At 41.1% G+C, this 12,218-nt stretch overlaps 1 protein-coding gene across 5 annotated transcripts in view; it reads right to left on the reverse strand.

The window, feature by feature from the left end:
• Positions 1–12,218, reverse strand: part of C5H4orf50 (chromosome 5 C4orf50 homolog) — a 101,469-nt gene that overhangs the window by 84,231 nt on the left and 5,020 nt on the right. For 4 of the 5 annotated variants that reach the window (XM_075066601.1, XM_032791972.2, XM_075066602.1 and 1 more), the window contains exons 2-4: positions 11,706–11,872; positions 9,783–9,921; positions 4,209–4,913 (exon numbers count right to left, since the gene is read on the reverse strand). In XM_075066601.1, the coding sequence (XP_074922702.1) occupies positions 4,209–4,913; positions 9,783–9,921; positions 11,706–11,872 (1,011 nt within the window). The remainder of the gene's footprint in view (positions 1–4,208; positions 4,914–9,782; positions 9,922–11,705; positions 11,873–12,218) is intronic. The other variant, XM_032791973.2, reaches the window with a different exon arrangement.

Here is a 12,218-nt window from a genome sequence, read left to right on the forward strand (position 1 = left end):
CTAGGCAGTGTCACATTGTCCATACTTTATAAGGAAATAATGCAAAAGATAAGATGGCTACACAGCAGTGATATAATAGAAAATGCTGTGACACCATAGATTGTTACATGAAAATATATATTATGGAATTACATTGCCTACCAAATCAATTCAGCTGTCCCCTCCCACATCCTTCTCCCTCATTCCATCCATTCACCTGGACTCTGATCTTTATTTCTTGTGAATACCTAATTAACAAAGGAACTGATATTTTCAGTCAGTTGCCTGTCCAAAATTTGTTGTTCATGTGCACACAGGGGAAAACGCAGCCAACCTGAGCTCAGTGCCCTGCTCATATCTCTGAGAGTGCTCCATAAGAATCCAGACCTTTCAACGAGCTTTGCATGATTAGAACCTGGACCCATGTGGAGCTCACTGCAGGACCAGGGCCTAATTCAGTAATATTGCATGAAGAAAGTTAGCAATTATACTAGCTTTCAAGGAGTGTAGACATGCCTCTTGCTTGATGCTTTTACTGATAGCTTTACCATCCTTTATGCCTTACTATGATATATGTATGTAGGCACATTTCCTTTCTGAGTGAAGAACAGTCAAATGTTCCCATTCATTGCTTCAGTAACAAGTATTAAATAATGATTAATCGCATGGACTGGCTGAAAAGTTATCAAACTTTAAAATCCTCCTTTTTATATTTCATACTGTTTGTCATTTTACAGTAATGATGGGACACTAATGAGATTAACATGTAAATCATGACACTTGGCAAGTTCTCCGTCTTGGATACTACAAGACCAGTGCAATGAGAAGATCAGTGAACCCTACTGAAATACAGGGGGAGAGGGGGCGGGAACCATCAGCAGTACTACAATATACCACTGGAGGTCTCCCTCCTCCTTTTACTATACACAGCTTAAAGCTATGCCTCAGTATCCTAAAGTAATGTTTCATGCTAGAATAATTCTCATTAATGTTTTATACAAGAGAAAAAATATAACCATCAGTCCAGAAAATTACATGTGGTGCTGTTGTTGCCATTTGACATGTCATTTAAGGGATTCAACCGTCTATCAAACAGAAAGAAGTATGCTGTGTAAATCAATCAATCAATGTATTTAGGGACACTTTGCACACTGAAAGATACCAATAGTTCTGTTCCTTGGGTTTGACTTCTTCCTACAATACAAGGCTATATATTATAATATATGGAGATATACCTATCTCATAGAGCTGGAAGGGACCCTGAAAGGTCATCAAGTCCAGCCCCCTGCCTTCACTAGCAGGACCAAGAACTGATTTTTGCCCCAGATCCCTAAGTAGCCCCCACAAGGATTGAGCTCACAATCCTGGGTTTAGCAGGCCAATGCTCAAGCCACTGAGCTATCCCTCCCCTATTAGTCCCAATCAAAAACCTGTCAAAAAGGAGTTATTAATATGAGAGGAAAAATGGTCTTGAGGTTAAGGCACTGGGGTGGGACTCAGAAGATTTGGATTTGATTCATGTGTGTGACCCTGGGCTAGTCACTTATCCTCTTGGTTTCCCTTCTGTAAAATAGAGAGAATAAATACTTCCTTTATCTGGACCTTTATCTGCCTTATCTATTTAGAGAGTAAATTCTCCAGGCCAAAAATTGCTCCTTAATGTGTGAACTATAGCACTATAGGGTCCCAGTCTCAGCTGGGGCCTTTAGGTGTGTATGTAATATAAATATTAATAAATATGTTTCAATGAAGCCCAGCGAACAATGTAAAACAAAGTGCACTTTCAAAAAAAAGCCGTATTTTTTAAAAACTTCAAATGTTAAAAAGCCTGGAGTATCTGAAGCCTGTCCAAGAGATAATTGGTATGCAGGGCTAACCTGCAAGATAATTAAATTCCCGTGTTATAGTTCAAACACCATCACACCCAAATATAGTACAGCGTTACGGCACATTGCTTCTTTAGATACTCAGTGTGAGATGAGATTTTACACAATATACCACATCAGCCTCTAGTAATTGGATGTTACTGTTTCCACAAGACTTCTTGGCACGTGATAACTTGGACTGACACAAAGAAACAAGCCCACATTGCCCCGTTCCAATGTGAGGCACATCTCCGCAGTAAATAGACTTCACTCTCTTCTTTGGTTATGTCCCTAACTGTTCTTATTAGCCTAACAGCACCATAGTTATGCAAAGGTAAGTATTGTCCTCCAACTCCTTTTTCAGGCAAAACTCCTACTGGCTTTAATACTTGGAAAACACTGGACTTCTATCCGAGTTTCTGCCTCAATAGGGATGGCAGGATCTGGTCCTAAATGAACACTGGGCCCACTGAAGCCTTTGAAACAAAGCTTTGGCAGAGAGTTAGGGAGAGGGTCAACACATTCAATTGCTCAAACAAGTCACTGAATACTGAGAAGTCGGAATTTTTTTTGTTAAATTTATCAGCTGACAACAGTAATCACAGGACAAGATAAATCTCATTATCCTGCAATAGGTGCAAGGGCAAGTTAACCTCTTCCCAGGCACACACTACAAAGGGGTTACACCTCTATCCTGATATAACTCTGTCCTCAGGAGCCAAAAAATCATACTGTGTTATAGGTGAAACTGCATTATATCAAACTTGCTTTGATCCGCCAGAGTGCGCAGCCCCACCTCCCCAGAGCGCTGCTTTACTGCATTATATCCGAATTCATGTTATATCGGGTCACATTATATTGGGGTAGAGGTGTACTTCAAAGGAAGAAGAAAATTGAGCATTATTATTTCTTACTAATAAAGCCATGAAGGCACCCTTGTTAGCCCAGAGATAAGGCAACAAAATTGTCCTTCAAGTTCTCCTTTTATACACCCTGCATCGTATTTTAAAAAGCTGGAGAAAGAGATGGGCCTCCTGCATCTTAGGCAGCTTTAACTTTTGTGACCAACACTAACAGGAAACCAAAGCTCAGACCTTAACAACTTTACAGATATTTTTTCCTAACTCAATTTTCAAACACGCTGTGACAGATTGACAAAATCCTACCTTATTAAATTAAGTTTGTTGTAGTAAAAATGCAAATGGTTATGTACTATCATGGAGTTGCATGGAACTTCCTTAGCTGGAAGACAGAATTAATACAATCTCTGGGAGACATGAGGAACCTCAAAGAACTACTAGGGACAATGTGTGTATAGTCAATTTCCTACAAAATATCTGAGGGTCAGGGGAGGGCAAATAACACACTTCAAATGCATCCTTTTGAAGCTACCTCCGGGAGAGGGAAACCAATTATCTGTTAATTACCTGATCCTGGAAACTCCAAATTGGAGACCCCAAAATTGTAGGAAGGGCGGACTAAATATGTAACAAGTGTGCTGTTCTGACTGGAAGCTGAGATTAACTTGAAACTACAAAGAAAATCCTTGGGTTGGGTTTTGAAGGATTATTCCTTCCGTATTAGGGTTGATGTGACGTCTGGTAAGCAGGTTCTTTTATTATTTTCAGTATGGTTTCTCTGTAGTGATTTTACCTTAAGAATAAAAAAGGCTTGCACAGGAAGTTCTGGACAGTAACTTATAGCTGTGGGCAATCACGCTAGTATTTAGTCTCTGAAAAGAAGGCACAAGAAGCTTGCTTAGAAGCCTGTCTTTTGCTGGAGTAACACAATAGGGTAAGGAACTGTTCAGCCTGGAGATACTCCATTCAGAAGGGAGAGAGAGATGTGAATTTCTGCCTATGAGATGTGACAGCCAGGGAGGCCTGAGAGTGGTGCTCTCGCTGTACCACAGAGTGGGAGAACAGGTGCAGTTGCCCTGAACTGTAAAACATGCATTCTCCCAGTCTCAGCCATACAGACCTCCTTTCTCTACCTACTTTAAATAAACAGTCCCTCCATGGCACACTTCGTTGTCCGTGTCTGAGTGCCTCTCTGCCCCTCTAACAATGTACCAAGGAAGCGACATATTGGCTTTCAAGTTTCTCTGCCTTTTACTCTCCCTTGTAATAGCAGAAGTCAACAAATGATGTAAAATATTACTTTAAGGCCCAAAGTTGCAGCAGTGAGCAGAAGAGTGATGCTTCCCACTCAAGTAGAAATGATAACCATTCATCCCACAGGCCCAGAACTATCAAGAGACACATGCAGTTAGGTAATTCTTAAACATGAGGGGCTCTCTTTCACACTGCTCCCTACTGAGCATAAAAGTAAAAGTTAATCACATTCTGTATTACATTCACTTACCCAGTTTCCACTTACAGCTTCATTTTCTCCATTTTTCATTCCTGCAGGCAATAGCTCCTTTTCTGCTTCTTTTGGTAACTTTGCTCCCAGTTTGTCCTTTAAAGTGCTGTTTTCTTCCATAAGTTCCTCCACTTGTTCCTGAAGGCCGATCTCAGACAATTTCAGCTCATAAACACGACGGCAAGATTCCTCGAATTTCCTTGTCAGGAAGTCTTTGTTGTCCTGGGAGTGCTGAAGTTTAGTTAGTAGGTCTGCTTGTTCTCTAATATTACCTTCTTCTTTTTCCTGTAACCTCTTCAGATTTTGCTGCAGTGCCCGTAGGTGGCTTTTCATGTAATGATCCACATCCTCAACAAGAGTTTTTATTTTAGTTATATTCAGATCAAAGTGCAAAGATCCCTGAATTCCACTCAATACTGCTTCCAGTTTGCATCGGAGATATTGTACAGTTCCCTTTCCTAGCTCAGAGAACAGAAAAGCTGTAGTGGCATTGAGATCTAGGACTTCCTTTTCCAGCCTGGACACATGACCCTGAAGGGACAACTCCTGTTCTCTCAACACTGCTGTCTTCTGCTTCTGCTTTTGTTTGTAGTGCTCAAAATATGCTGACTGACTCTTTACTTCATCCTCTTTTGTCTTCAACTGGTCCTGAAGTCGCCATAGCTTTTCTTTTTGTTTTCGTTCTGCCTTTTCTTGTTTTTGAACCTGCAAGTTTCAGAGATTAGTATGGGAATGAAAACAACAATAGGCACACGTCTATGATTCAGAATCTCTTTTCACAATATTTTTTTACTTTTCTTAATTGAGCAATAATTTTGCCCATCTCTTCTGAACTATCATATGGCCAAAGCCCAGGAATAATATGAACAAAAACTTTTCAGAAATCAATAGGACTATATTATGTGGAGGTCAGAGCAGAATTTGGCCCATTACCTTGTCGCTTCAGCCACCACCAAAACATCTCAATTAAAAACCATGTTTGCTTTGATATTTAATATTTTAGTTCATTTTGCATAATGTAGGATACTCATCAAATCAAAATTCGTTTATGGACTAAAAGGCATATAATCAGTTCCTAACTATACAACATATTATTGTTTAATATTTATACTGTAGTAATGTCCAGAGGTCACAATTAGGTTCTTAGTCCCATTGTACTAGGTCAGGGGTCTCAAAGTCCCAGCCCACAGGCCACCTGCAGCCCGAGAACCTCCCCAATGTGGCCTGCAGGGCTCCAGCAATTTTGGAGCTGGACCTCTCCCTTGACCCTGCCTGCCACCCCTGGGAGCTCCACCCTCCATGCATCCCCGGGCGATTTAAAATGGCCTGGGGCCCCATCCACCACCGGCAGTGCAGCCTCTGGCCCAACTGTCCCTGCAGCCAATGAGAAGCTGTGGGGGTGGTGCCTGAGGGCAGCAGTGCGCGGAGGCCCCCCAGCCTTCCCCGCCTTGGAGCCCCAGGTAAGTGCCACATCCACCCTCCCACATACCCGCCTCTCATCCCCCAACTGTCTCCCAGAGCCTGCACCCCCTCACCACACACCCCTCAGCCCCGAACTCCCTACAGGAGGCTTCACCCCTCCCCCATCCCAGATCCTGCAACCCCACCCCTTCTCCCGCTCCCGCACCCCCACCATCTGCCCCAGCCCAGAACTTTACCCAGCACCCAAACTCCATCCCAGAGCCTGCACCCCAGACCTCCTCCCCTACTCAATCTCTCACCCCTTCTGCACCCAAACTCCCTCCCTGCACCCTGTACGCCAATCCCCTACCCCAGACCCCCTCCCCCACTCAAACTCTCTCCCAAAACCTTAGGCAAATGGGGCGCAGAGTTGTGGGGGGCAGGTTCTGGGAGGCATGAGTGACATTATTGGCCAGCTGGGAGTATTTGAGGACTGCCCTGGGCGTAAGGTAAATTGAGTTTGAGACCCCTGTACTAGGTGCTCTTCAAACACATGTGAAAAAACAGTTTCAGTCCCAAAAAGCTTACAATCGACATATGTGGAGGGAAGAGGCGCAATGAAATATATGAATCAGAATTTATATAATCATAAGAGTCAGTTAACCCATTTGCCCTCTAATTTAGCCATCATTAATTAGCTCAGTTATTACAAGGCCCCTGGTTATGTGGAAGACATGTGAAGAAGGAAAGGGTAGTGGGCCTTATTAGTTAGATCACAGAGAGTGTTCCACATGTAAATGAATATGGATAATTTTCATTTTCAGATGAATCACATTACACATTACATGAATGTATGGGTCATGATATAAAGTCCAAATGTGTCAGATGAAAGAAAAACAAACATTTCTTATTTTATTAATTAGCCCTGAACCAACTAAAGGCCATCAAATAACATAATGCAAACTTGGAAATTTTTCAGAAGACAATGAAGCACAGAGAAGGTCTGACTGAGGCATTTGCAGTATCCCATTAAGTACTGTTTCAACTCAGTGTTTTTACATTCCAATCTATTGATTTTTAGGGGGCTTACTGATGAAACAAAAGTACAGTAATGAGATTAACACTAAGCATGAAAGTCACGCTATGTCAGGCAGGATCAGACTATTAGGGTTTAAATGAAATTACTTTCTAATGGGAGAACAGGAACTCTTTAGACAAATTCTGAAAAATATATTTTAGTTCTAAACTGATTGATTTAGAAATTACTGAATTTAATACTATCTGTTATACTGAGACACTACACCCTAAAAGTACTGGAGGAGTTTGAATAATGCTTCTGTGATCTCAGCTCCCATGAAGGGAAAACCCCAACTGTAACCACCACTTGGTAGAGAGCAGGAACACGCATTAAGCAGCAAATACGGCTTTGGAGACCAAGTGTTCACCAAGTATAAGCAATAAACCCTATAAAAATGCCAATGGCTATCTAAGCAAGGGAGCAATTAGGATAGGGCAGCTTTTGCCCTCCGCATACGAAATAGTTCTCAATTCAGATGGCATGGGTCGTTTAAAACATACTACCTTGTCTGGGGTAACTGATTCCCCATCTTCCAAGTAACGGTGAAAAACTGGCCTAAGAAAACTGAAGTTATGTAAATGGAAGGTGGAAGAAGAGCTGTTGATTGAAGTATCAGGAGAAAAGTTGAATCAGAAAAAATAATTGGTGTACTTGGGAAGTACACTTAGCGGCATCAGATGGAGAGCTGGAGAATTGAAAAGAAGAATCTAATGTGAATGGGTGGAAGTAAAAAAGATAGCAGGAGTATTATGGGACTGGCAATTAAGTAATAAACTGAAAGGAAAAGTGCATGCTGTGAGTGTTTGTCCCTGCCTGCTCTATAGAAGATCTTAAAGAGATGGAAGACAAGAAGATGTAGGTAATAGAAAATATACTTAGAAGAATGGCAGGTGAGGGGAGGGTAGACAGGGTGCATATGGAAGAAATTATAGGGAAGATAAACTTGGGACCCTCAAAGACAGGCTGGAGAGCACACCTTTGAGGTGGGCTGGACATGTGATAAGAATAGGAGAAGAACGATCAGCAAAGAAAGCAGAGAGGAAGAAGACAGCAAGAAAGGATGTGGAAAACTAAGGATAAGATGGAAAGACTCTGTCAAGAGATGTCTGAAAGAAAAGGACTGGAATTCTAATTCCTGTGAACCTGTTCCAGGGACCAGAAGAAGTGTCAAAGAATCATTGGCGCCTCTAATCCTGGGTAAATGGAAAAAGGAGTTGAGAAGTGATGTGAAGCAATACTGAGACTCTACAGGAGTAGTACAAGTGTGCTTCCGTGTGCGCAAGGATAGCACACTCAGCAGCATACTGAAGGTCAGTAATAACAGTCCTGGTGACCTTAGTTTTAGAATGAAGATGCCACAGGTTGAAGAGCTGGCCATCCATGCAACACTCAATCCCAATTCCAGAAGAAATGTGATCCCCAATTAAAATCAAGATCACAGCAAGATAGATGGAAAAAAGGGTTGGATCAACAACACAGTCCTGCTTAACACCAGCATAGATGGTGTACAGGTCTGTCTCCAACCCATTACAAAGGACGGTGGCTCTCATTCCATCACAGAGTACCCTGAGAATGCAAATGAACTTCAGTGGACAACTGAACCTGGACAGCACCTTCCATAACACCTCATGATTGATGGAATAAAAGGCCTTAGTTAGGTCAATAAATGCCATAAACAATGGCTGGTGTTGTTCTCTACATTTCTCTTGGATCTGTCATGCAACAATCCACCCAGGCATCTGACTTGCAATCCACTCTAAATCTTTTCTCAGGGGGTTATCATAGCCTCGGGCTTTCCCTCAACATTGGGAAGACTAAGATGTTCCACCCAGCCTGCTGCAGCACAAGTTGCTCCCCATTCTCCCACAAATGATCAGTGGTGAACTCCTGGAAAATGTTGAGCATTTCTCTTACCTTGGTAGCCACCTCTCCCATACATCCAATCTCGAAATAACAATCAAACATAGGATCCGTTGTACCAGCACATCCTTCAGAAAGTTGCTTTATCATGTCTTTACTGACAGAGATCTGTAGATGGAAACTAAGATGCTGGTCTACAATGCAGTAGTCATCCTCACTCTTCTTTATGGGTGCGAGACATGGATGACATATTGAAGCCATTTTAAGTGTCTGGAGTGGTACCATTAGCACTACCTTAGGATGATTTTACTTATCAGAAGGGAAGATCGTTGCACCAGTGCCAGGGTTCTATTTTCAGCTAACATAACCAGTATTGAGGTGAAGATTATGAAACATCAATTTTTCTGGGCTGGCCATTGTGTGCAGGCTGGTACTTGTCTTCTGAAGCAAGTCCACTTTTCTCAACTTAGTCATCGTAAGATGACTCATGGGGGACAGAGGAAACACAACAAGAACACCCCGAAAGTATATCTTAAGAATTGTAGCATTGATCCCACGAATTGGGAAGAGCTGGCTGGCAATAGACCGCAATGGTGTCGCAACATAAATCAAGCCTCAGCCCAGTTTGAAGAGAATTGCCTTACTCAAGAGGCTGACAAATGGTAGAGGAGGAAGGAAAGTGTACAGCATCCCGGCCAGAGGTTGTGCTCTCACCAAGCAACCACCTGTCATAGATGTGTGAAAACCCATAGAGCAGGAATTGGACTCTTCAGCCATTTTAAGTCTCATCAATGACTTTTTTCCGCCTGGCAAACATCATCCTTGTATCGAGAGAGAGCTGCCGACGACTACTGGTATACTATGCTACACTGCCTTTCACTACATTAATGAGCTTCAAATGAAAATGCTGCAGTTGTAACTGTTGATGAAAAGGAAATATACCCATGTTGGTCTGGACATCTCGGACAAGGGAGAAGGAGGAATCAAAGGTACCCCAGACATTATAGACATAAGCGATGGGAGGACGGTGGTGTTGTCAGCAATGACAGAAAAGTGGGGAAGCGGAAGGAGTGCTGATCCAGTTTAAGATGATAAGTCATCGAAGACATGTGAGCCAGACAGGCTGAGATGTGAGAACCAATGGAAGGAGACAGTTTAGCGATAGAGAGGTTGATCTGCAAGTCATCCACATGGAGATAAGCAAAAGCACTTCATTTAAACAATATCCAACTTACCAAATCTGTCAGTTCTACCTGAAGGTTTCGGAGCTTCCCTTTAACACGTAGGTTTGCATTTTCTACCTGCTGTAGCTTTGCATTCAGTTGGTCAACTGTTTCGAAAAGTTTCTTCTGTGACTGTTCCAGCTCCTTTGCTCTACATCATTGAAAAATAGGATTGCTTCTGAATCAATACCTCACAATATTGTTTCAAGAGAATAATCTATCATCAATTCTCTATTTACACTCTTTTCTCTCGCAACAATAATAGTAATTAACACTACACCACTGATAATTGATAGTTAATAACTGATCATTGATAACTAATTAACAATTAATTATAAATAGTGTTTGCCTTCATGTAGCACATTTCACTGGAAAATCTCAAAGGCCTTTATGGGCTCTACTTAATTGTAAATATCTACATTTAATCTTTCTCTGGGCTGCAGAGATGCACAAGGAGGAAAGGATACTTGCGGTTTGAAATGCATAAGTAAACAGAAGCATTGCATTAGTGGTTTATGGCAGCCCGTTGTGGAACACAAAATGGACACCTACCATAACTGTGCATACTTTGTAGCCAAAAGAGACATGGTTATCTGACACCAGGATTCTGCTAGACCCATGACTGGTGAATGTAAATGTTACCATCAGCAACAGTAACATCATATATTCCTCCTGTTTAGAAAACCAATAGAAAGTACTCCACCATGAGTTATGCTGGCTTAATGCAAGACATACTGCCATGTAACATCTCTTGTAAGGTATCTTTCATACTGGACATTAAAGCTTGCTATGACTTTATACCCATCTGCTTTGGCTTTTGGCAATAAAACTGAGATTTAGCATAAAATATGTTCCTTTCCTTGTTAGTAACCTCTCTGTAGCCTAAGCTCACAACATGGGAGCCAGCTTAGACTCCTTTCTCTCAAACAGGCCATATCAAAAAGTTCTCCACATTCTAAACACTTCTAAAACCCAAATCTTCCTCTGGCTTATGGGCAAAAATGCTTTTCTAGTCTCTGATCATCTCCTGTCTTAAGAATAGCAAAACCTCCTTTTTGCCAGTCTCACCGATACCCACCTCATCTTCCGCCAGCCTATATCTTACCTTAGATTTGTCTCCTTGCTATGTCCTCCCACAATTATGCCTCATTCCTTTCCTCTTCTCAATCCCATCTCCATACATTTTACCATATAGTCTTCTAGGAGTGAAGGGCCCTTTCTAATCTAATATGCCAAGTCACCAGCCTCTTGTTATGCAATTCTCTCTTGGAAACCCCACTTCTTCCATATGTTTAAAATAACTATACACTCACTTCTCAAACAAACAACCTTACAAAGTCCTGCCCTCCTCTAGATTTCTCTGTGCATCCTGCAAGATCTTCAGGCCACAGACTGTCTTTATTTGTGTGCACACTGTACAGGCGGAGACCTTTGGTAATAAACAAATAAAATATACTGATGCAGGCAATTATCCTTGAACGTCCTTTTGAACCTACCTGTATATCTTCTATCTCAACTAGCTTTGCTCTGAATAGCACTATTGCCATGCATCAAGAAACATTCATCCAGGGTAACTGATGCTTAATGGAGTCATTTGTTTGAGCAATACTGTTACTGATTTTGTTTGACAATACAAAGCAAAATTACAAATGGACCCATAATTGACATCAACCATTATTTGATTCCAAAATAAACTTTTCACTTTGAAAAGAGGAAGAAATATAAACTATGTTACCAAGTCCAGTGGTCTTGAATGTGTGAATTATGTAATAAAATGACAGACTTTGATCATTAGAATTATAATCTGATAATTCAGTCAGTCTGGAACCCATGTTTTCATTCGCGCTAGAACTGTTAAGCTATATTATGACATCCAATAGAAAAAGCACATATTTAATATACTTTAAAATCTAAAATACAAAAAAATGCATTTACCTGTTTCCTAGTACAGAATTTGATTCTGTGTAGTCTTTTAAAATGTCTTTCAGTTTTTGCTCTGACTTTTCCAGCTGTTTTATTCTGAGATTCAAGGTCTCCACTTCAGCACTGTTTACTGCCCCTTCAGACTTCCTTGTACTTCCATGCTCTACATCTTCTAAATCCTGGAAAATCCAGGAAGTATCAATTTTAACATTAAGATTCAGAACATCAAATCCTTCATTACTTGGTGCTCTAACACAATAACAAAATTCTTGTCCTCTTTCAAATGAAGGCTCCATGATTAAAAAATATATTGTTTAAGTTTCACCACTTGTAATGCAATCTGAATATTTTCTTTTTTCAGAAGTTGTTTAAGTGCTCGCCTTAGCTTCTGTGGTGCTCAGACAAATGTCTTTTATTGATACTGAACGTGTTTATTATTCATGAGAGAATCACATACATTTAATTAGCCCAAAAGTCATCCAAAATGTATGAAGGGAGTCTCAGTTTACAGCAAAAGAGAACACC

This window comes from Chelonoidis abingdonii, chromosome 5 (assembly GCF_003597395.2).
Source record: "Chelonoidis abingdonii isolate Lonesome George chromosome 5, CheloAbing_2.0, whole genome shotgun sequence".
Lineage (NCBI taxonomy): Eukaryota > Metazoa > Chordata > Testudines > Testudinidae > Chelonoidis > Chelonoidis abingdonii.